Below are 23835 nucleotides of genomic sequence, written 5' to 3'. Positions count from 1 at the left end.
TTGCTGCTCTGCTGCTTTTGTGAAAGAATTTATCTGAAACATCCAAAATTATCTCTCCCCTCGCTGCCTGAATGAGCAAGTATGCTTAAGCCACCATTTGGTATTAAAACATCTCCGTGGTGCACAATAGTTTCACAGTGGAAACTTTAATAATGTTTATTGATTTGAACTGGGAAAAATGTAAAAGTACAATATGCTCAAAATACCATTAATATACATTGTAAATGAAATGTACTCCCAGATATACAAACAATTTATTGGTCATCTTGAGTTATTTTCCAGCATTCAGACATTTTCAGAAATGTTTATTAGAAATAACCAATACCACAAAGTTCCAGCATGTTTTTTTGTGTCAATAGCCAACTTTTCATTATTTGTCATGAATGTCGATGCCGGTTAAATAACATAGTTTCATTATATAATGTTATGTCACATAAATATACATTTATATTTCAGTTTACACATTAATTAATAACACACAGCTTTTGATGAATACAAATATGTCTTTCATAGGTTCTGCGTGTTGTTTCGATCATGTGCCATAAGCCTCTTCATCTCCGAACAAAGAGTCACAGAGTCTATGAACAGTACAGTAAAAAGTCTCTTATAAGTGTTGTTGAAAGGTTCTTCATGGTCTTGATAAACATGTGAAAGCTCTTTAAAAGTACTGTTAAACTTTTTAGAAGTGTCTCAAACATACTTGAAAAGACTCTAAAAAGTGAAAAAGTTCTTGCAAAGTGATATAAAAGGTTAAAAAACAAGAAATGCTTGATCGAGTTCCTTGAAAAGTCCTGGAAGTGCTACAGAAGTCCTTCAAAATACTTTGAAACGAATCACAAGTCATCTTAACTTTTCAAGTTGCAGTAATCGTAAAATCACTGAAAGCGCTGTCAAAGTGAGGTTTGTCTCCTCGTCGTTAACTTCTGATGGCCGTCTTCCTGTCTCTGTCTTTGTTCTGCAAGAAAGAGAAAAACATCTCACATCATTGAGGCATTAGCATTGAAAACAGTTTAAAGGAGTGGTACAGCTTAGCTTAGCATAAAGGCTTGAAAAAAAGGGGGAGAAAGCTGGCGGCACATCACATCACCCCCTAAAAACACATAAGGTTTTTGCAAATGAGCTTTAAAGATGCTCCCAGGCAGATTTTGTTAACTTTTGACAGAGCCAAGCTAGCTGTTTCCCCCTGTTTCTGGTCTTTGTGCTATGCTAAGCTAACCTGCCGCTGATGGTATCTTCATATTTATCATACAGACATGACACTGCTGTCTTCTCATCTAACTCTCAGCAGGAAAGCAAATATGTGTATTTCCCAAAAATTTGTTGAAATATTTCTTCAAAGATTAGACAATTTATTAGGTCAAAGAAAATAAGATGATAATAACAACCATACTTGAGTCTTTGTATCTTTGTGTGCACTCAAAGACCGGGGACAATTTTAGACTGCTTCCTCAAATATTTCAATATGCCCAACAGGTGAGTAACACTGCTGTCTTTGGTGTCAGCCCAGCCCTTCATCATAATGTCATGAAATGAGACTCCAGGAAAATGTAGCGCTTATTGTGGAAATAGATACGGTTTTGCTGCAGGCTAGGGCACAGTAAATTCATGTGGTTTGGTGCTGTGTGCACTTCACCAGGGTTGAAAAAGTAAATTAACCTTGACTGCATGCAGTAAACTCGCACAAAAACATTGTGCACAGTAGCATGAACGTTGTGCATTAATTGTGGTGGTGGTCGCTAACTTTATTATGGCCTGAAGGGTGACATCATGAGCTGATGTGTGACGGCCCGGCACGATGATATGCTTCTCATTTATCTGTGGTATCAGGACAGAGGAGTCTTGATTTCCTGGCTGGTGAGGAGACTTTCTCTATCTGGCCAGGAAAATAACATCACATTTTCCCTCCTCACCTAACCTCTGCTCTGCTCACTTCTCAGGCCATCTACCACTCGCTTTCCAGGCTACAGTCGAGGGATTTTATCGAACACACCACTGAGTGATATGCAACACATGTCATCCCTGTCTTACTAATTACTTTTCAGGGCTGATGCTTGATTAACTCATAGCTGGCGAATGAGCTTAATCTGTACAAACCTAGTTTGTAGTCAAACAAACCTCTCTGTATCCATTTTGCAAGTGAAAACAGGAAATCTTCATTTCATATGTTAAAAGTAAAAGTGCACAAAAGTGCTGGGTGTAGGGCGGTTTCTTTGCAATCCTGTCCTTTCCTGACTTTTCTTTCCTCCATCTAGTATCGTATCGACTGACCCTCTCAGTCCCCCCCCCCCCCAACCCCCCCGCCTCCTCCTCTCATCAGCCCAACACCTGTTACAAATTTCCTCTCAGACTGCGCACAAGGTGTAGGTGTTTGGAAAAATTTGTTTGACTGACATCAACAAAGGTGGGTAGGTGTTTGGAAGAGTATCAGGCTGTAATGAGAGCGTGAGATCATAGGATTTGGACAGGAATCAGTCCTCCCACTGATTGAGTCGAGTGTGAGGAGACACAGGAACTATTATAGTCAATGCTTCCTCCAGCTGGACTGAGAGCAGGGGATCATTGTTAGATTGCTATTATCTAGACATGAACTATTACCATTATTTGGTTGGCTACCTATGAAGCTAGACATCTTTTAGGTGTGTTTATAGCCAGCTTTTTGTTTTGAAGATTTCAAATCAAAAGCACTTTAACACTTTACTACAGTAATGTTTGCACCTGACATCATTCACTAACATTTTCCACAATATACTGCGCTGAACATTTTCATGTGTTGTCCAAATTTCAAGGGGGGGGGGGGTCATTATAATGATCTTACAACCCTGTCTCCTAAAAATGAATACAACTTTGCAACAAGTACAATTTGGGACAAATGTCATTTTTTTTATCTACCAAGTCACAAAATGTCGATACAAAGGCACCTGCAAGTTATTCAATACCAGTGTATTTTATTTGTTCAATATCTGCTCCTACCAAATGAATCACAGTTAATCTGTTATGTAGTTTGTTTACATTACATGATTGAAGTTAGAGAAAGGTGATGGACTCAGTTAAAAGTGACACAGGAAACCCTTTCTTACTTCATCAACATTTAATCAAAGGCACAACCTTTTCTTATCTTAACTGAAGAGTTAATGCCTTCACCACAAGACTCAGACTGTGAACCTTAGTCTCCAGGGTCCAGGTCCTGCTCTTTGACACACATCCTTCCAAGCTCACCGCCTCCCTATGAATTTCAACTACACCGTTGCCCTTCCTTTGCTGGGAGAGACATCAACAGGGTAAATTATCCAGGCATCAATTATTGATTATAAATGATCAAATCGATGGTCACTAACCAAGAGCTTAAACCATCATTCAAAGCTAAGGGGAAAAGGGTAAATTTAGACCTCCAGAGAGTTTAAATGTTGGCATCTGGTGCATCGAATTGTCTATGAATTGTGAATAACACACAGCCTGGAAAACATTTGGCCTGATTATGGCATTGCTATTATTGTGCTCTCAACTTACACAATCTATAAAACCAGCAGCTGGACGAGACAAGTGCAGCCGTTTGTTGGACGGCACTGTGGAAAATTGAAGGTATTTATCAGAGGAAATTAAAGTACTTAAGGCAGGTTAGAGAAAGTGGCTAAAATCTCACTCAAAAACTGTGCATGACAATTGGATGATTTACCGAATTACTTCAAATTACTATGAAATCACCAGGAGTCAGCCCACGTCTCACCGTGAGTGCCCAGCGGCCGTTCAGGAAGCACAGCTGTAGCTGGCGAGGGTGGTTCAGCTGGAGTGTAACTGGTTCAGTCAAAACAGGAGGAGGGGGGCTTTAAGGCTGGCCTGGTAGTCAAAACAATCTCCTGAAGACTAATAGAGCATGGTCGGATGATATCTCAGCTCTCTTTCTTTCCTTCTCTCTCCAAACACCCACACACACACACACACACAGACACAGACATACCATTGACTTCCCAGGGGGGTGATTTGTCCAACACTAATATGATTACCTGATGATGTTTACTTTAGATACGATATGATGATATTACCACACTGGAACAATATTAGTTTTTTATCATGGTGAGAGGAGCCTGTTTTAACTTTAACGTGAAGATAGTAAACACTCTCCTCACTGCACCTTATCAGCTCTACAAACTCAAACTTTATTGCTAATATTGTTTTTCCGAAACTCAATCCGGGCTGTTCCTTACCTATAAATGTGGATTTTCCATGCACCCTCTCTCTCTCTTTTTTCCTGCGTTAAGCCATTCTGTCAAATATAAACATCTAATTTAGTTTCTGGCTGCATGAAGAGAGGAATGACTGGTTGGAAAAAATAATTCCACTTGGGTACTGGCCCGACAATCGTATAAGGAGATTGGTATTCAACCATGAAATGAAAACTAGTAATATCCCATTGGTTTATCGAGTGAAAATATGTGAATATGCGTCAGCTCCCTCAAGTGTCTAATAGAAGCTGTAATTACCCTCGTAAATGGTCATCGATTAGAGGATTATAGGCATACATTAAAGTAGGGTAATAAATAACACATCAGACTTTTGAAATAAGCTAACGAACACACCAAATAAGCCACAGTCTGCCATTATGTGGCTTGGGTGCATCACACATGTACTTCATGTTCACTGTGGCTCGCTAATAAACATCCTGATGGCTTCTGAAAAAAACTCTTGATTTATCTTGGATTGCCTAATCAGATGTAATTTACACCAGCCGGCCACACAAGCATTTAACTGTTCCCACATTTTAATAATCTGTTATAATGACCCCAGAACAAGCCCGATTTAATTTCCACCAGTCTCAGATGACTTAATTCTGCTACGTTACGCACCAACCAGTACTTTATCATCAGTGTTAAGATGTGCACCCAACAGCCGATATGTCATTAGGTTCAGTGGATATTGTTTTAAGAAACTGCACAATTTAAACCGCCAATGTCTGCTTTTCTCTGTGTTATAGATTTATTTTAGATTTGCTCTTTGCCTGGCTGCTTTTTCTGTATTTTTGTTTGAATGTGCTCTATGAGCAACCCTTTCCCTAAAGACCAAATGACAACAGAATGATAGTTTTGCTAATAGATTTTGTTAGTTATCTGACCCGACTTCTTCTGCTGGTGTTAAATTAGGGTTTAACTGCTTCCATCTGTGCTGAAAATATACAGACAGGTCCATGCATGAAGGCACATGTCGTACACAGAGGCTCACACACAGACACACACCAAACGTGCGCAAGAATATATTTGAAAATTGCCTGCAGTATATTAGCTACCTTCGATGCACCTCATTAGCATAGCTTGAAATGAGAGTCAGAACAGACACAGCTCTCGCTCATGAGCCACAAAACATTAACTCAGAGTCAACACCAGCATTATCAGTAAATGAGGGTAATTTAGTTTTCATCTATGACCTTGAAACGTCTACTTTATGCACACAAGTGACGTAATGCTTTTTTCCAGTGAAAACAGACTAATAACCAAATGACTGTAAAAGCCACAGTCATTAGTGTGCTCCCGCACACGTCCTATCCATGCATTTAAGCTCTCTTAAGGTGCACGCTTCATTTGATGTCTATAAAGAAGCAAAGTGTAGTTTAGGCACAGTCGAAAACCAACTGTCCAAACTGTAGAATAAATAGCTGAGTTGATTATCCCACTGAGTCGCTGGCCTTTTCTCTGCTTCTCTTTCTCTCCTTCTCCATCTCTGTTTCCACAACTTCCTGCACACCATTAGTTTAGAAAGTGTTGAAAGCACAGTCGTGATCCAGGGCTCCTTAAGTGAGTAATCATATATGAGTTTTTTTGGGGTGTCTAGAAAGACGCAATGAGCTGCCGTCTGGCTGAAAAGACTAGAAAAAATAGAAGAGGTAGAAAGTAATGCTTTTGATAAAAGTCTGTGAGTGTGGTGGGCTGTACGTTTGTGTGTCAGTGTTTCTGAGTGTGTGCCTGTGTGTGTGTGTGTGTGTATGTGTCATCTGTGTGGGTGTAAGTGTGTGTGCAAGCAGTGAGGGCGTTTCACAGAGAGCGGTTTCCAGGCTTCTTTAACATCACCATCAAAGCCCAACGTCAATGTGTTTCTAATAGCAGCAGCTGAATTAAACACTGGCTGTACAGGCCTCAGCAGAGGATAAATCATTTACAGAACAATTAGCTCATTTGTTGCTCCGCTCTGCACTGCCAATGACTTCCAGACACAGAGAGCCCGCCAGCGCGCGCGCACGTGTGTGTGTGTGTGTACTGTATGTGTACATGGACGTGTCACTCTATGTCACTCACGTCCATTTCAAAGTAATAAACACACACAGAGACTCACTCTTTCTCTCTCACACACTCACATGCACACACACACACTGTCTTTCACTCATTTACAAACACAAACACACAAGCACAGATAAGTCCGTTTCCAATTGCATGGTGCAGTTTTAGTGCCACTGTCTTTCCATACACCCACAAAAATCATCACATATAAAAGTTTTACTGCAGCCCAGATGTAAATTAGAACAGTTCGTGATATTAGGAGCTGTATACATCATTTGTTAGCTTTGTTTTTTTGCTAAATTTATAATTTCTAGAAATTCCAAATAAATAACATTCCTTCACAGTTGGAAATAAATCAGGGTTGTGCCTTAAATTGCTTGTAAACTTGACTAGATTTAACCATCTCAAAGGAACAATGGCCTATTTACAGCAACCACACTATAAGCATCATGGTAGTTATACTTTTGCCTGATTTTTATTTTGTTTCCAAACACATAAATCCTCTTTTAATTTGGCAAACGAGCTTCTTTAAATTTTAAATATTGGAAAATGCTTGGACTTGTCATATCCAGCTTAAAAGGAAAAAGGTCAGCATGAGTGCTGTTACTGGCAGATGAATCACTATTTCTGTTTACGTTTTCCATTCGATTGAATTGACCCTCTCTCTGTTTGGGGCCAAAGGAAATAAACCAGAAAGGAAGCTGTAAAAACGCTTCAAGCCCTGTAGCCTGAAGACAACACAGTACACAGATTAGCGTGTTTAAAAAAGTTTCCTGTTTTTTGTTTTGAATGAGAGAATTACTGAATAAATATCATTGTATTATCGTTTAGTAGCATCAAACTGACATTTATGTGCCGCCTTCACCTTCACCACAAATGAATATGGATTTTAGTACCGCTGCAGATGCTCACCTGGTACGCCACATTTCTAGGCCATTGAGGGTGACTTGTAGCACAGATATATAGGAGATGATAACGCCACAACGATTAAGAAACCTGTAATCATGCAGGTTTCCAGCTGTAGGTTGAGTCCAGGCACCTGACAGTTGCGCTGATCAGCAGAAGCAGAGAGGCCTAGCACAGGATATCTGCATCAATCAACCTGACAGCGCAGGGATTTAAGCAGCCCTTTGCTCACCTCAATCCTCTATCCTCAGCCCTGTACATCTCATTTACAGATGTAGCCATCAGGAGTGTCCCATTTTTTTTACTGCATGTATCAAAGGCACCAGTTGCGCTCCAGTGTGTTCATGCCAAACTTCTGGAGCTCCACCTCACTACTGTTTTATTTTTTTTTTTTTGAAAAGTCAGAATTTTTCAGGATATATATTGGGGAATAACTCGAGGAATGGCTTGGCTCCAGATCAAAAGATACTGAGTAGAAGTAGTGATAGTAAGTACTGCAGATGAAGAGATTTGTAGAATCTGGGCAACAAAGCTACTCAATAAGTCTCAATTGCTTTTCACTTTTGCCTTAAACAAATTAAACCATTTACCTCAAACATTTCTTGATTATTTAATAATAAATAAGAAATGGATAAAGTGTCCATTTATGGGTGGAAAAACTGCAGGGCAGCAACAAAGAGTGGCATTTTAATCTTTTCCTATCTCACTGTCACTATCACTTTCTTGTCTCACTCTACCGTAACAAGATGATACATTTAATAAATCATGTTCCTCTTACCTGTATTAAATAAAACTTTCTGAATCATGTGCACAAAGTCACACGGATAATGACATCACATCGGTAATCCACTGAATATCTAATATGCAATAGTTAAGCCCTCTCTGTGCAGTAGTCATTACTAACAAGAGTGTTTGTTTTGAAACAGTTATACTATATACGCACATAATAAGAGGAAATGAGCGTATACTTTTCTCACTTTCACCCTCTCCCACATTGGAAATGAGTGTGATTGAAGCAGCTGCTCTAAGCAGACCTGACAGCTGTGATGAACCTCAATGACCATAAAAACATACAAAGAGAGCACTCAGGACACAAAGTCTCATTTTACCTTCACAATCGTTTCCTCTCTGTAATCACCAGCGCTGGCTCTGCCCTTTAGCCCACTTAAACACACTGTATAGCCACTTTTCCAGAGAAAATGAAGTTCTCTCAGGTTCTGCCAATCAGAGTTAACCATTTATATGCCAGAAAGGCCTGGGATCCCTTATTCTTCTCCTTAAAGAACAGGTGATGTTCTGAATTTTTATGTTGTCAACAAATCCCATTAAAAGACCAAACCCAAAGATAAGTAAATGCTACAAACATGTATTGTTTGCTCCATTGTTGTCCAAAAAACACACAGATAATCTGCAAAACACATCAATAATCCGCACTGCTGCACTGTTTCTTCATTACTATAAGAGTACCACACACACCGCCCCGCTGCTGTAAACTCACTAGAGCACCAAATGAGTATACATCCGCTGCTAAAAACAGTCCCCTGCTTGAGCAATGTTGCTAAAAACTACAGTGACCATCAGTTTTAGGAATTTTCCGAGACAAAAACATGTTAGTTTTCATGAGATTAGTTAATGATGAAGAAAACTTAGACCAATGCTATCCTTCAAGAGGATTAAGGAGAATTTTAAAGGAAATCTAATTCACTTCACCTGGAACGAAGCAGGGAGAATTATTTTAAGTAATATATTATATGAAAGCTGCGCTACATACACCCCTTTTGCACAAACCAGATCTGAGTTAAAATTTCTAAATCTTTCCCCATCTCAACTTCTTTGTCCTCATCTGTGATTGGAATAGTCTTAGTCAGGGAAATCAATCGTCGGATAATTAAGAGATGATGACTTTCACCTGGGTTCACCTAATCAGTGACACACACCACACATAACAGAGCTGCTATTGAGCTAATGAGAAACGGCATAATGTGACAGACGTCAAGTAAGATAGACTTAAGCAAAGCATCTTTCTGACATGAGAAAGTTTCTAAATTGTTTTCTACCCAGCATGCATTTACAGGTCAGTCATGGGTCTGCAGCAGTGAGCTGACAGCAGCAGATAGTATTACACAGCTCCCACTGACAGCTCTGACCTCCACCGGGCTGATCGATATGCAATGAGCTGAGGGAGAGGTGGGGGAACGAGAGGCGCTTGGGGAAAGAGCTGAAGAGGAAAAAGTGAAACAGAACGAGAAGTGTGCGAGGGTAAAGGAGGAAGAGAATAAAAGCGAAGAGCTCATGGAGGACAGACTGGAGCAAAAAGCAAAGGAGACAGAGGAGAGACAGATTTCAGGCTAGTTATCTCCCAGCCGAGGGTGTCTGGGTTTCAGACACTGAGGACGTCTAGGCTTTCACTCACAAAGGTTCAGAGGGGAGGTGGGAGGGAGGGCGAGACGCACACTGCTGAGACTCAGGTTATCCCCCAGCTAAAGGGTCTCTGGGTTTAGACACTGAGGACGGTATTAGCTTTCACACACTGCTGGGGTAACGGGGGAGTCTGCCAGATGTCAGCTCCTTACCCATAAATCCTGCTAAATGGGCAGCGACTACGTTAGAGGGGGGAAAGTTGAGCGGACGTCACCTCTCTATCATCCTGTGCACAGACTGGTGGTGTTTGGGGAAGTCGGTGCTGGAGTCATATAAACTGATTTCAGGCAGCTGATAGGAATTTTTCATTCCCTGCTATTTCTCATCAGACTGACGACTTTCTTATGCTGAGAGTGTTCTCGATTATGTCTATTTCCTGTGCTGAATCAATCAAATGTGAGTTGAACTCGGCTCTGGATGAAGTTCTCCTTTTCTACATCTCTATTAAGGTGTAGCCCGACAGTGCGGCAGAGCAGGAAATGTGGAAAAAGTACCACAACAGCATAAACAGAGTACAATAATAAAAGTGTTTTTGGTAAGCTAGTCAATTACATGTATATAAGTTTGTTGTCTTGTGGATTAAAATCACTGCCAGTTACCAATCTTTGTATCTCTGCTCAGTTCTTCGGAAGTTATGATTAAAACCTTCTCATGTTCAGACTGACGTCAATACATTCTTGAAATTATACACATGGTTTTGGATGGATTTCACGGGCTCCTGGTCATAAATCTAACTTGCTGCATGAATACCCATATAAACTTCAAATTCATATTTTCAAAAAAGAAAGGAAAAACACCGCTGTTGGGGTTGGTTTTTTAGGTAATGGTCATGCACATCTAATCAGTGTTTCGGTAAAAATGGCTGCGTGTTGTTTGATCCACCTCTCTCATCCCTCTGACACAAAGACAGTCACCTCCATTCATTAAAATGTCCACCTTGAACTTTCAAACCACCTGCTGGAGTAAAACTAACCCCCAACAGAACTATAATACACAGTCCTTCACCCCAAAAGAGGACTTTAAAGAGTTAAGCGTTTAATGTCCCTCAGGGCCAATCAGGTTTATAGGCACAGTCACTGATCTCAGGTCAGCTTTTAACACCAAACTGACCCCAGAGCACGGCACAGACTCCCAGAAGAAGCTTCACTCTACAGTATGATCAGCCTAATCCAGCCTTTACATTTCTTTAATTCTAGACAAAGCAAGTAATAAGAAAGTAACTAAAGAAATGTGTTATAGTTATTATTAGAGTATTTATTTAAGTTGTTTAGTTCACACAGAAATAATCAAAATCTATAAATATTTTTTTGCACATTTCTTTGTATTTAGTGCAATTTTGAAATCGTTTTGTGGGAGATCTTACTATATGTAGCACTTTTGATTCACTTAATATTTTTTTTTTTTTTGTTCTTGTTGATTCATAATTTTCGTCTGCTCACCATTTTCCTCTGGTTGCTAAGGCAGAAAGTACAGATGTGCTTTGGCTGAGCTGATTGGTCAGATCCTCTGTTGGGGGAGGAGTTAACGTGGAAGAACGGTGGTGAGGGAGCGTGGCACGGCTGTCCGTCATGAAGCCCCTCGCCCAGGAGCAAGACGTTCCCCAGATGACTGATGTAGCTGCTGGCCAAACGTAGCGTCTCGATCTTTGACAGCTTCCTAACCATCAAATCAGAACAGGATTTACGGCATTAGATAAAGAGTAATATTTAGATACTAAACAATTATTTGCAAACAAATTGATCATGCATTGTTAAGAATATGTGACAGTGACTACTAACTCTATGACACATCTTTTATAGGAAATACCAACTCATTATTAAATGCAATGTTGCCTCATTTAGATTACAGGCTTCTCCCAAGAGTAATTTAACTGTGATCAGAGCTTCAACAGGGACTCCTTATTTTGGTTCCCAGATGTAGACAATGTAGAGTTCATTTTCCCTGTCTTTGTGCATCAAACAAAATGCTATGACACAGTTTGACTCATGCTGCTCTGTACCTGTCTGCAGGCTCGGTGGGGATGAGTGTGCGCAGCGCTGTGAATGCTGTGTTGACAGAATTGGTGCGATCTCTCTCCCGCGCATTGGCCGCAGTCCTCTGGCGACCCTCCCCAGGGAGAGTAGCCTCTTGGGTGTCTTCCTGCCACCTCCCTGCCATGGCCCCTATATCCACCCCTCCGCCCCCTATCCCCGAGCACATCTTCCTCTTCCTGTTCACCTTGATGTGAAAGGCGGATGGCGATGAGGAGGACAAGCGGAAGGTAGCAGCGTTAGAGGAGTTGGTGGTACGCTCCTCTGAGCCAGACCCCTCACTGCCATTCTCTTCGTCGTCTTCGGAGAGGAGGGCGATATCGCCGTACAAGAAGCGGCCTGCAGGAGGCGCCGTGCGCAGCATGGCAAATGTCATCTTCACCGCAACAACGCTCTAACAGCTACTGGTCAATCCTCGTGAGACTTCCACTTGTTGAGATTCAACTTGTGCAAGTTTGTTATCGGAAGTCGCCGATCAAATGTCCTCTTGACGTTGTTGACTAAAGGCGTCCACTCTTTGACTTGTTTCTTTACCTGCCACCTTCTCTACTTTGCGAAGTTTGTTAAGCCGGGTTTGTCAGATGTAGCTCTTATGATGCTGAGTTGGTTCAAAAGATCAGTGAGTTGATCCTTGGTCAGTGGTCAAGAGCAACTTGACCTCAGAGCTGCTGAGTCACAGGTGGTTGCAGGTCCCTCTTGTTTTTCTCTCTTGTTTTACAAAAAACACTTCACATCCCGAAGGTCAGCTCTTCTTTCAGTTAATCCTTTACAAGGATGCCAAATTTAGAATAGCATGTTGAAGTCAAATGGCTGTTGATTTGCCCTCTTTTTCTTTACTAAGCCTCTTTCTGGGTCCTTAGTATCTATATTTGTCTGTTTCAGTCCCAATAGCAAAAACTACTCCCAGTCTGAGGCAACAGTTAGACTCTCTCTTGCTCTCTGCAGCTTGCCCTCTCTCTCTCAGCCTGTCCTTTCGTCCTTCTCTCTCTCTCTGCCTCTTTGCTCCACGTGTGCCTGCTGTCTGAGTGTTTCCATCTGCCTCTGGTCTTATAGCCGGTGGGAGGGCCTGGAGGACTCCTCTGCTCCTCCCTCTGAGCAGTGAGGGTCCCTCGGCTGCTGTCTAGAAGCAGGCCAAAGAGACCGGAGGCAAGAGGCAAACCATCAGCAGGAGTTTGTTTTGGCTGCACGATGAAGTGTTTCAGGGGAAATCCACCCTAAAACAGAACCTGCAGCCCTTCATTTGCTGGGTGGGTTTGGTGACCTTAGAGACCACAGAGGCCTCTGAAACACACATTCCTATTAATATAAATACTGTGTATACATATTCAATTTCTTGGATGGCAACTTAAAATGGAAATGAAACAAAGGTAAAATGTTGTCATCTTGCAGGAGTAATAAATTCAAGATCTTGGACAGTGCAATAAAATATCAAATATCTAAGAAAAACTAATTCTAAATCTGTTAAAATACCGTTGCTGCCAAGACATGAGCAAAGTCAAAGTTATTTTACTTTGTCCTCAACGTATTATTTAATATATTCTTCTGTAATAATTTGTCTTCAGGTTTTGACATGAATCAATTCTGCAGACAAAAAGCAAACAGTCTCATCCATTTTCTTTTTTCATGCTGGGTGATTTGTTCTTTCTCCACACTTACTTAACAGAAGCGCATTAACGACAAAATATGTGAGAGAACACAAAACAAACTCTGAGCGCTGCTCAGTCTGCAAGCCAACATTTAAGAGTGCACAAATTCGTAAGAGCAGAATTGGATTTTGGAATGCACTCCCAATTATGTGCATGCTTGTTTCTAAGTCTGCTGTCTTAACTTTCTCCAGCTAGTAAGAGCTTGCCAACCATTTTTGTGAGGCAAACTGCAACAGGACACACCCACATCTGGATATCAGGGTCATTCATGTCTTTTAAAGTCTGGAAGAAAAAATGGCAACTTTATAATATCTTGCTCCTCTGATTGGTGACCATATGACTAGTAATGACAACATTTGATTACCTAATCTGTATGTGCCTCATTGATTAGGTAACAGCTTCAACTATGGTGGGTGTGTTGCTCTGCCAAATTCTAGCGATTAACCAATCCTTTTACCGCCGACCAGTTTATTCGTACCAGGATGTCGCATTGGAGCCATAACTTTTCTGAATGTAGCTGCAGCCCATAATAATTTTGTTTGAACCATTCATTTTTTATTTCTTTTTTAATCTCAAACGAAGTCGGATCCGATTGCAGTAAACGCAAACAACCCACATCAGGCTCATTTGATTTCTGAGGGCAGGCCTGAAGTGACAATGAACTCTCTTTGCCTCTGCCAAGGGGTTTATGTTTTCAGTGCTGTTGAACAGGATTACAGAAAAACTGCTGGCCCCATTTTCATGAAACTTGGTGGAAGGGTGTAGCATGAGCCACGGAAGAGTTAAAATCTGGAGTGGATTCGCATCCAACTCAGGAACAAGCAATTAAATCCAGATCTGGACTACTAGCCTTGGCGGAGATTCGTGCTCTCTGAGTACCCTTCTTGTCCATAAATATTTTTTTATACAGTATTCATATTCATTCATACACACTCGTATCCATTATTCATAAAAACAGAATAAGAAGAAATGGTTCTGGTTCAGAAAAAATTACACTAGAAAACAAAGCTAATATGGCCATTATGATATATCGCTATTAACTACTGTTAAATTGATTTGACTTTTAAAATTACTCTGCCATAATGGCTTAAAAACTAGATTGGTTGCCAAGAAACCAAATGTGATTTTAGTCATTAAAAGCTCAGTCATACTACATGACATCATCAGATCGCTGTACTGGTCACACTACACAACTTTCTGTCTTGTAATCAGGAGTGTTGAAGTCGTCGTGTTTTGCACACTACATGACAGCGGGTCACACAGTATCTCTCACCAGGAGGAATCCCAGACGAGTCTTTTTGGTTTCCAAACTAAATTTTGTTATGCAAGCACATCTGAGAAGATTTTCATTTTCCCTCATTTTTTGTATCCAATAAGTCTGCGTAAATTTTCTCGTGGCCATGTGGCAGCTGTTGTTGTCGTGTTGCACGTGGATTCTGGCTGCTGCTCCGTTACTCTTCCCTCTCTCCTTCTCGACTCCTCCCCTCCCCCAGCCCATGTTTGCTCTCATTGGCTGTAGCTCATTGCATGGCTCTCCGACCTGTTTCCAACACAACCAGATATTTAGCCTGGTTGATATCCTTCAGGCATTTGCGAGGCACCAGCATTGCTTAGTGATCTCTCTCATTGCATTTTTGAACAGTTCCCACATTGTGAACATGCATGAATTTGTGAGCGTCAAATGAACATTGATTTGCATCTGATCTCAGGTGTTTTGTCTTCACTTCCAGGTCAAATTGAACAGGTGAGTCTCTGCCTGAGTTTGAGTTTGTGCCCAGTTTGTACTTCCGACTGCCAAAACTAAGTGCAAGCAGCTTTGATCTTTTCGATTGTGAGAATCTACTGCTGGCTGAAATGCAGTTACACAATTGCTTTTGCTGTTCAAATCATCTATTCCACTCACGATTCGCCCCCCCCCTCCCTTGTGCACAAATCTAACTTTGCTCTTACCAGTCCATGCCTGTGTGCTCTCTCTTGCTCTCTCAAATCTTTTGCCGTCACTGTTTTTCCATAACAGAGCAGGCGAGCATCAAGAGGTAAGGCTGGGACTTGGGTTTGCAAAAGCGGATGTTTTGTTCAATCATATTCTTCACAGCAACAAGCTGATGAGCTTGAGTAGTCAAGTAAGTGTTTGCCTTTTCTCCGTGTCTTCTTTTCTTCCTGTAGCCTCCCTGTCTTTGCCGAGTATGTCCCTGGACAGCAGGCAGGGAGGTGGGCAGGCTGTGCTCGTTGTTGAAGCCAGGAACTGGGTTTATTCAGCCATGGCCAAAGCCTTGTATCTGTATGAGCTGCAGCGCTGGAGGACCTGGAAGCAGTTTACCCTCAAGGGATTCAGATTTTTGGGTGGAGTGTTTTGGTGATGAAGGGGAGGCTCAGGGGTGGGAAGTAGGGGAGCTGCTACTTTACTCGCTTACACTCCCTTTAACAATCTGTCTTCCTCTGAAAGAGAAGAAAAAATGAGAAGAGACAGCAAAGGGAGCAAAGAGGAGGGAATAAAGTAAAGAGTAGGAGAAAACTAATGAAAGACAGAACAGAATGGAAGAGATCCATCCAGCTAGCTACAGATACAAATTAACCGTGTGTTAAGACGCTAGAGGTTTTCTTGCACTTTGGAAAATCAAGTTCTCCCTCAGATTTCGCAAAAACTTTTACATAGCCTTCACCTAATCTGCTTCTCCTACTTAAAGTCTTTTGGATTTTATTAGCCACGATCGTGCAACTTAACTCTGATTTCCAAGGAACTGACTGACCTTTAAATTTTGTTTCCTGCTTCAACTGTGCAGTGGTTAAAGGTTGACAGCCTATGTAAAACTCAACTATGAAGTCTACAACCCTCAGTAGTACATTATTGAAAACTCTAGACCCAACCGCCATTGAGGTATGCCTCTTTTGTGTGGATTGGCAACAGTACGCTGCTGCTGAAAACTAATAGCACAATGAATAATCTGTCAGAGTTACACAATGTTACAGTCAGCATTCATCACTCTCTCTCTGTCTGTTCTCCTCCTCCATCCATATTTCTCTCTCCTTCCTTTGTTTCTCTATCTATCTCTACCCTTCAATCACAGTCGTAATGTTTATGCTGTGGTATTGACTATGAACTGAGGCCAGTGCTGGTTGCACTAGTGGATTACAGTGCTGTACATACAGGAAGTGCTTGGAGCAGTCAGATGGGTCTGCTATAGATGGGGATCAAACCACTGTGTAAATGTATATTAAAAAAAAAGAATCCACCATAATAAAATAAGTATGTGGTTCATAAAGAAAAAGCAGAGAAGCATTTGGGGTTAGCAATCAGTGATCCCCCTGAAGGTGCAATGAAACTGCTGGAGCTGCACTGTGTGGGTCAAGGGTGCAGTCACTGGCTGGTTATGCTGGACATGCAAATTCACAATAAATGTCCTTCACCGGCAGTGAACAACACTTTATTGGCCCAAGAATTCAATGGAAACGAGCACAAGAAAAGTCTTTTTCCACACTCCTGCAGTTCTTTTTGGACACATCCGGTTACTGGATATCAAATGTGTTTTTGGCTGTCAACTCTGAACATCTGAGACGCAGGCTGGATCTACATTGCATCATGTCACTCACTGCTTTCATGCAACCAGTGCCACAGGTCCTTTGCAGTGGCCTTAACTGAAGATCATGTTCCACACCTGAGCTTCACCTCGATTAGTGACCCAGATTCAGCAGCCGATATTATCCTTGTTTTAGTTATGTTAGTTTTGGAAATAACAAAAGCCCTAATGAAAATGAACAAAAAGGACAAAATCACCCAACGAAAACAAACTTTGTCTTTCCAGAGCCAACACTGCAATGCAATCCAACAGCTAATTGCTTTTGCGAGGGGGAAAATCATAACAACATGTGGTAAACAGTAAGGTTTGGTTCTGATTCCCTTTTGGATCAGAAAACTCAAGCTGTGAGCATGCCTTGAATGAGTTATTTGTAACTGACAGCATCAGTACAGCTCTTGATTTTTCAAAGTATTCAGCGTTTATTTAAATCTTTCTCATGTCGAAATTACAATTTAAACTGAATAAATACACAAAAATAATTGACAAGAAAACAAACAAACAAATGACAACAGAACACAGTTACAAGTGGAGTAGTTGAAAATGGTTTTAACTTGACCTTAATTGTGTTAAGTTCTGTGTTGTTAAATTCTCCAAGTGTGTGCAACACAAAAGCTAAATGCCAAATTTAGCGTTCACGCTCATTACTTAAACAAGTCAAAAGATTAGTCTAGGACCAGTTTAATAAGGAAGTAATATATTTTGGCAAGTTTAAATGCATTGATGCAATGCATTAAGTGCTTTATATAGATAAATAAAAACCAAAGCTGGTTAGGTTTTACTGTTAGATATGCTGACCAAACCTTTTTATACAAGATGCAGTGATGAGAAGAATAACTGTAACTGACCGATAAAGTGAATCTAGAAGGTCAAGGATGGAGGCAAAGGCACGTCTGTAGGTAGCATCACCATAATCCAAGACATAGAAGAAGACGGCCTCAATTATCTGCTTCCTACTAAGCATTAGAAATCCTCTAATGATGTTCATCTTTGGAGTGTAGAACGTTAAAAGAACAAATCACAGCTGAATTGGTTTGTTTTGTGCTACCTTTTGTTCAGATCTTGTGAAAGTCTTGAGAGGATAAAAACTATAGGATACATATTGTGATCTTTATTAATGTAGCTCTAAAATATTAATGTGGCAAAAATGGCAACAGCAGGTAGATCCACACCCAAATACCTAATGACTGTCAGGCTGTATTCAGACTGACCATGTTTCTTCTTACTTCACTGTATTTCCACACCAGCCTCACCCACTGTGGTCCGTCATTACATGCATTAGCATGATCCTCCTCTGATTTGCATCTCCCACGAGTGTGTGGCCGGTCTGACACAGTATCCATTTCTCCAGAAAACATTTGACTAGGTGTAATGTAGACTTTAAGTCTTTTCATAATCACACGTGGCTGCATTTGCCAGAGGAATGCTATATGAAAAGGAAATGGCTATATTATAGCACAGTAATGGTGACATTTACATAAAACTACATAAAGAGTTGACCCAAAAAATAATAAAGAGTTGAACACCGACACTCTAAATTTTACAGAATCATTTTGAATGTGCTTCAAATAGAGACTGCTGGCTGTCAGTTACAGGCTATTCTGGAAATGTAAATATATACTAGATTTAAAATGTGATATTTAGATGCTACACAGACACAGGCTACACTTATTCTTAAAAAATAGGGAGAATATACATGATGAGGATTCTGTTGGCCTTTTCATTGAGCCCCTGTTGAACTGAATGTCCGTTTCAGCTGTAAATATTCTTCAGAGGTTGGATTAGAAAACAGATTTTCCATTATAAGAATGTTTACAAATCAGCTGTGCCCTGATTTCACTGCTTGTATTATGTAATTTAATTTAGGTTGATTCATTTTTGAACTAAAGGACATTGCACACCAGTTGCAAAAATGTGACAAATTTTTGGACATATTTTCTGAACAGAGCTTTGCACATCAAAGTCAGAGGTGAAAATGTGCAGTTCCCTCTGTTCTATTTCACTTAGCAGCAACAGCAGACAGCTGTCATCAGTGAAAAAGTTCCAAAACAGCTACACTAAACACTATCTGCCCACCAGAGAGACAAAGTTAGTGGCTAACTGGTGAACACATGAATGTATGAAGAGGACAGGATACAACGTTGGAGGCGGGGGCCTTCTCATTCCTATGAATGTTGCTCAGTGGCGCGTGTAGTCAAAAAAGTTCGACTTTACGGGCGTAAAAGTATCCAGATCTTCAGCACTGTTGGGCCCATGGAGCATGCACACTAGCATCTCGGGTCTGCCGAGCCGGCTAGCCCTCCACTATAATGAATGGGAATAAAATGATTTAATCATGCGGCTCTTCTAGACTTCCCAAAAGTTATGAGACTGAAGGGATCAAATTCTGATGCAGAAACAAATCATTTCGTAGGGGTTGTGACTCTCAAAAAAAAAGATCTATTGATTTAAAGGTGTCTCTTTCATGAGTCTATTGGAAAAAAGTATTTTTGTGCCCGATGGTATCACGTGACAGACGCCATTGTTGTAATAACACAGTTTGGCCACTATGCAAAATTAGCTTCACAGCCTTCTGCACTTCCTTGAGTGAACATATAGATTATAAGCAACTAAAAAGAGAGAAGAGTGGAGTCATGAAGTGACCAGGAATGCAACACAATATACACACAACATATCTGCTGGATGTGCTCGCTAACAAGCGTAGATTTGGGTGTGGATGGTAAGGACACGTCTCGATCAGTCTGAGGGCCGAATGGGCTGAATTGTCTCATTGTCACATTTTTATTGATCTCAAACAATCTCTCTCATTTTAACTCCACACGGTGTTGCCGTAATGAGTGAAGTTCTGAGCTATTTTGATGAGGAGAGAAAGAGAGGATACCTGATCAGACACCTGCTCTGGTGCTCTAGAGCTCATTACCTATACCCTATTAACCATTTATTTTCAAACTCTGTGTTTGGTCTCTACCAACTCCTGAGGTAAATATCTGGCTCTTTTTCTGCCAAGTGCTTCACTTTCTTCACCAGGTTGCCACTGAGTTTGCCTGTCTTTGCCTGCAGGTGGTGTACAGTGGATTGTTTGTAAAAATAGCTGCCTAAAACGATGAAGTAAAACTTGATATAAAACTCTGTAAAGCTTCAGGATTGAGGTAATAATTCTCTGTAGGTTCATCACGACAAGCAACACATCGTCACAGTTTCCACATTGTCATTTGATAATACTGTAAAAGTATTTATACATACAGCTGCTTCAAAGTATCTTGCCCACAAAGGTTAGACCAAAGATCTCTCCATTGGGACGCCTTCACTCTGTTAGAGGATCTGTTGTCACTTGTACCAGGTTTTAATGAACAATTACACACATTATAAAGTCCGTCTTTCTACTTTGGGAGAGTTGTTCATTTTGACAACGACGGCTGCACAGTAAAATAATAGTAATCACATATGTGAATTTTAAAATTGAGTGTTGTTCTCCCTTAAGCAGCAGCAGCAGCAGAGGCAGCAGTGGCTGCAGCAGCACAGTAGTAGAACACCATCTGATAGTCATTACCCCCTCCCCTCTCCTCCCCACGACTTTCTCCTCCTCTTCTCCTCTCGCTTGATACTCTTCTCTCAGCTCAGACGTATTATTCATTAGTCTGATGAAAAACACCCACCAGCTTAGCTCACACAACCAGGCTCGCGCACACACTAAGACAAAGACACACACACACACACACACACACAGTCCCAACCCAGCTGAACCGCTCTGGCGTGGGTCAGGGACCTGTCAAAACTCGGAAGCAGGTCTGGACCCACTACGGTACCACAGAGCAGGCGTCCAGAGCGGGAGAGAGACTCCAAGGTACTGAGCTATTTATCGCAGTTCTTGGACGGCCTGCGCTGAAAGAGATAGAGGAAGGGGAAGAGTGTGTAGACTTGTTGTGGTGCCACTGAGCAGACGTCTGGAAAAGGTTGTTACCATGAAAGACGGACAGCAGGAAGAAGAATAGGAGCAGGAAGAAAAGAAGGTGGGATGGTGGAAAGCAGGAGGGGAAAGGAGACGAGGCAGTAGTTTTGAGACAGAGGAAGAAAAGTAGGATGGAAAGGAAGGAAATGAAAGAGGGAGGGATAGAAGACGAAGTGGAGAGAGCTGGCGGCGGCCTGCCAACGCTCCAGACTGCATGGTGTATTGCATGGGGAAAATGGTCGGAAGTGCTCGCCCCCCAACTTGCGCCCCCTCCACCACCACCAGCACCACCACCGGCCCCAATTTCAGCCTCATTCAGCCTCAGCTCCAGCCACACTCTACTGCGTTTCCCAAGAGAGCCAGACTCTACAGCTGGCCTTATTAAACCGAGAGAGGCAGAGAGACAGAAAAAAGACGGAGAAGTAAAGAGAGGTCACACAACTGGAAGACATCAGTTGAAACCGTGCTCGCTCTCTTTTTTCAGGCAGTTTTTTCCGTTCATATCCCGTTTTATGATAGAGTTTCTCACAAACACGCTCGTGGTGCACTGGGTTCAAACACATAGTAAAAAGCTATTGTTTGATTCGACATCCCTCAGAACGCTGTAAAACAATGAAACAAATGCTGGGAAATTAAAGACTGTGTGACTTTTATCTCATTTGTCTGAGTGCGTCTGAAGGCTGTCGTCATACATCTGAGCCGCGCTTGCATGATGGTGTCTCCTCTAGTTTGTTTGAATCTTGCAGTATTTGTGAACACACTGGGGCAATAAAAGAAACTCTGAGGGATGAAGTCTGTTTCCAATCCATTATCTGGTGTTCATTTGTAATTTGCTTCTTTTCTCCTGTAGCTTGTCTGAGTTGACATTTAACTTTGAGAGGTTTTTCTTGTTACAGATGCTTTCTGCTTTAGAATAACATAATTACACACGTTCACACCTACAGCGCGTACTTTTAAAAACAGCTACCGGCCACTGGTCTGCTCCACTGGGGCAACTGAGGGTGTAGTGCATTGCTCAAGGCCATCTCACCTCTGGTACGTATTCAGAGTCAGGAAAGTGTTACTCAGTCAGTCACAGTTTGTGTGGGATTCAAATCCATTTAACTGAGGAGTCGGAGTTGGGAATGACATCACAACCGTGTCTTCATGCCAGTACGAGTTGGAAAGTTGGGTTTACAATAGTTACGTTAGCCATTGTTATCAATTCAAGTTGATAACAATGTGTTTTTGTATTTTGTTGATAAGAACACCATAGCAACATGTCCACAGATAGAAGTTGCACTGTTACTGTGTGTATGACCGATTTATAGAGACACAAATAAGACAGAAGTGCTAATAAACAGTGTATTGTGAGAAGCCATCTTGGATTTTGAGGTTGAGGTCAGAGATTGTTCCGTGTTTCCAGCTGGGAATTCAGAGATTTTGACTTCAGTTTTCCTGTCCTAGAGGAAATATATGCCAAACATGTTGTTGCTTAGTACAGCCTATATATTCTGTTATATTGTTTGTTCTGGAGCAATCTGGAGCAAAAGTTAAGCATCCAAAATCATGATCAATGGTCACAAAGAAATGCTGCTATCATGTTTTATAGTCATCACTCCTCTAATAATAAGAATAATTAGTTATCAGACATTGAACAACAGCCAAAACTGAAAAATCACAGCTCTTACAGCCTCCATGTGGTATCTCCTTTTGCCGTTATAGCCCCATTACGTAGTTACATATTTTAGGAGGTGTACAATAGCTATGATGAAGACTATTGTGCAGCTATAGAGTTTACTGTACATGCACAGGATTCATAGCTACACCACAACACCGTAACGCAAGAATAGAAATTCTGCTTCTGGTGTTCAATTTCCTCAGATATCCAAGCCTGAATTGATGATAATTCTGTGTTCAGGTTAGCACTGTATCTCATGTGTCTCACAGGAAATAATGTAATAAGTTAATTATGTGTAAAGTGTGCTCAGTACCATAGCCAGATCACGCTCCACACTCTGTCACTATCAGCATTTTATTCCAGTGTAGGCGAAAGGTCTGGTTCATGTCAGTGGATATAACGAGAAAAAATATTAAGACACCATTCACTTTTCTCCAGCCAATCAGGCTCTGAACAGCACTTAAAACTGTTTTCTTGTGACTATTAGGACTCTGTTTCCTATTGAGTGAATGTTGGATGCAGAAAATGAGCAGAGAGACACTTTACAAATGTATAAGGACTGGCTGGAGTTGTCTGAAAGCCAGTTTGGAAGCACTGCTGGTCACCTGTAAGATATGTTCTTTGTTGCAGTATAAACAATTTTGAAAGCTCTCCATAGACATTACCATGAGCCATATTCTTGAGGGAAAACGTTAAAGGCTTTGTTACAACTAAATCAGTTCAATACAGGCAGCTGCAGCTGGCCTGAAGTCTATTCATGATGTGGAGTAACTGATATTAAAAATCTGTGCTGTGATTACTCAGCTCAAAAAAGGCTTCTCCAATCAGAGCGGATCCAGCCTCCTTTTTTACTCGCTCTGAGTTATTGACGACATAAAAGCAGCTCCCCAGACTCTGCCGTTAAAGGCTGCGGCCAGTAGCAGCTCAACGTCTCCTGAAACAGAGAAGTGGTGGAGCAGTAGGAGCACACTAAAAGAGAAATCAACTGTGATGTCATCGCCACTAATGAGGTGGCAGGAACAAGTTTGACCACCTGACTCACTCACCGCTCACCTCTCTCTCTGTATTTTTAACTTTCTCTTAAACTCTCCCAAATGCTTTTTCTTCTACCCTCCATCTGCCACCGTCTCTGCCTACCACTCCTGTGTTTTTTTCCGGGGTCCATGTGTTTTCCCCGACTGGTTATATGAGCTTAGCCAGCCTGTCCAGCTCTGTCGTACCCTGGCTGCTTGACTGCAATCATTTCCAGAGTCAATGCACCACTTGGGTATTTACTGAAACACAACAAAAACCAAAAGCAAAACTTACTTGAATGCATTTTAAAGTGTCTAAACCTGTAAAATACAATCTGGTTGATTTGAGAACCAATCAAACTTATGTTAACG

At 41.3% G+C, this 23835-nt stretch overlaps 1 protein-coding gene across 1 annotated transcript; it reads right to left on the bottom strand.

Annotated features, from left to right (window-relative positions):
• Positions 1–274: 274 nt before the first annotated feature.
• Positions 275–12325, bottom strand: LOC139205577 (basic helix-loop-helix transcription factor scleraxis-like). Its single transcript, XM_070835836.1, has 3 exons — positions 11590–12325; positions 11030–11246; positions 275–955 (listed from the first exon to the last, which is right to left on the bottom strand). The coding sequence occupies exons 1-3, from the start codon at positions 11994–11996 to the stop codon at positions 917–919; spliced, it is 663 nt and encodes a 220-aa protein (XP_070691937.1). The 5' UTR covers positions 11997–12325; the 3' UTR covers positions 275–916.
• Between the last annotated feature and the right edge of the window lie 11510 nt (positions 12326–23835).

Source organism: Pempheris klunzingeri, chromosome 8 (genome assembly GCF_042242105.1).
Source record: "Pempheris klunzingeri isolate RE-2024b chromosome 8, fPemKlu1.hap1, whole genome shotgun sequence".
NCBI lineage: Eukaryota > Metazoa > Chordata > Actinopteri > Acropomatiformes > Pempheridae > Pempheris > Pempheris klunzingeri.
Note: the sequence above shows the minus strand (reverse complement) of the source record. Positions and strands in the feature narration are given on the sequence as shown.

Coding starts and splice junctions, on each gene's coding strand:
- LOC139205577 (XM_070835836.1), bottom strand. CDS start 11,996: ATGACATTTGCCATGCTGCGCACGGCGCCTCCTGCAGGCCGCTTCTTG. Junction 11,247..11,589: donor CCCACCGAGCCTGCAGACAG/GTACAGAGCAGC, acceptor TTTGATGGTTAG/GAAGCTGTCAAAGATCGAGA. Junction 956..11,029: donor TTAGCAACCAGAGGAAAATG/GTGAGCAGACGA, acceptor TCTTTCTTGCAG/AACAAAGACAGAGACAGGAA.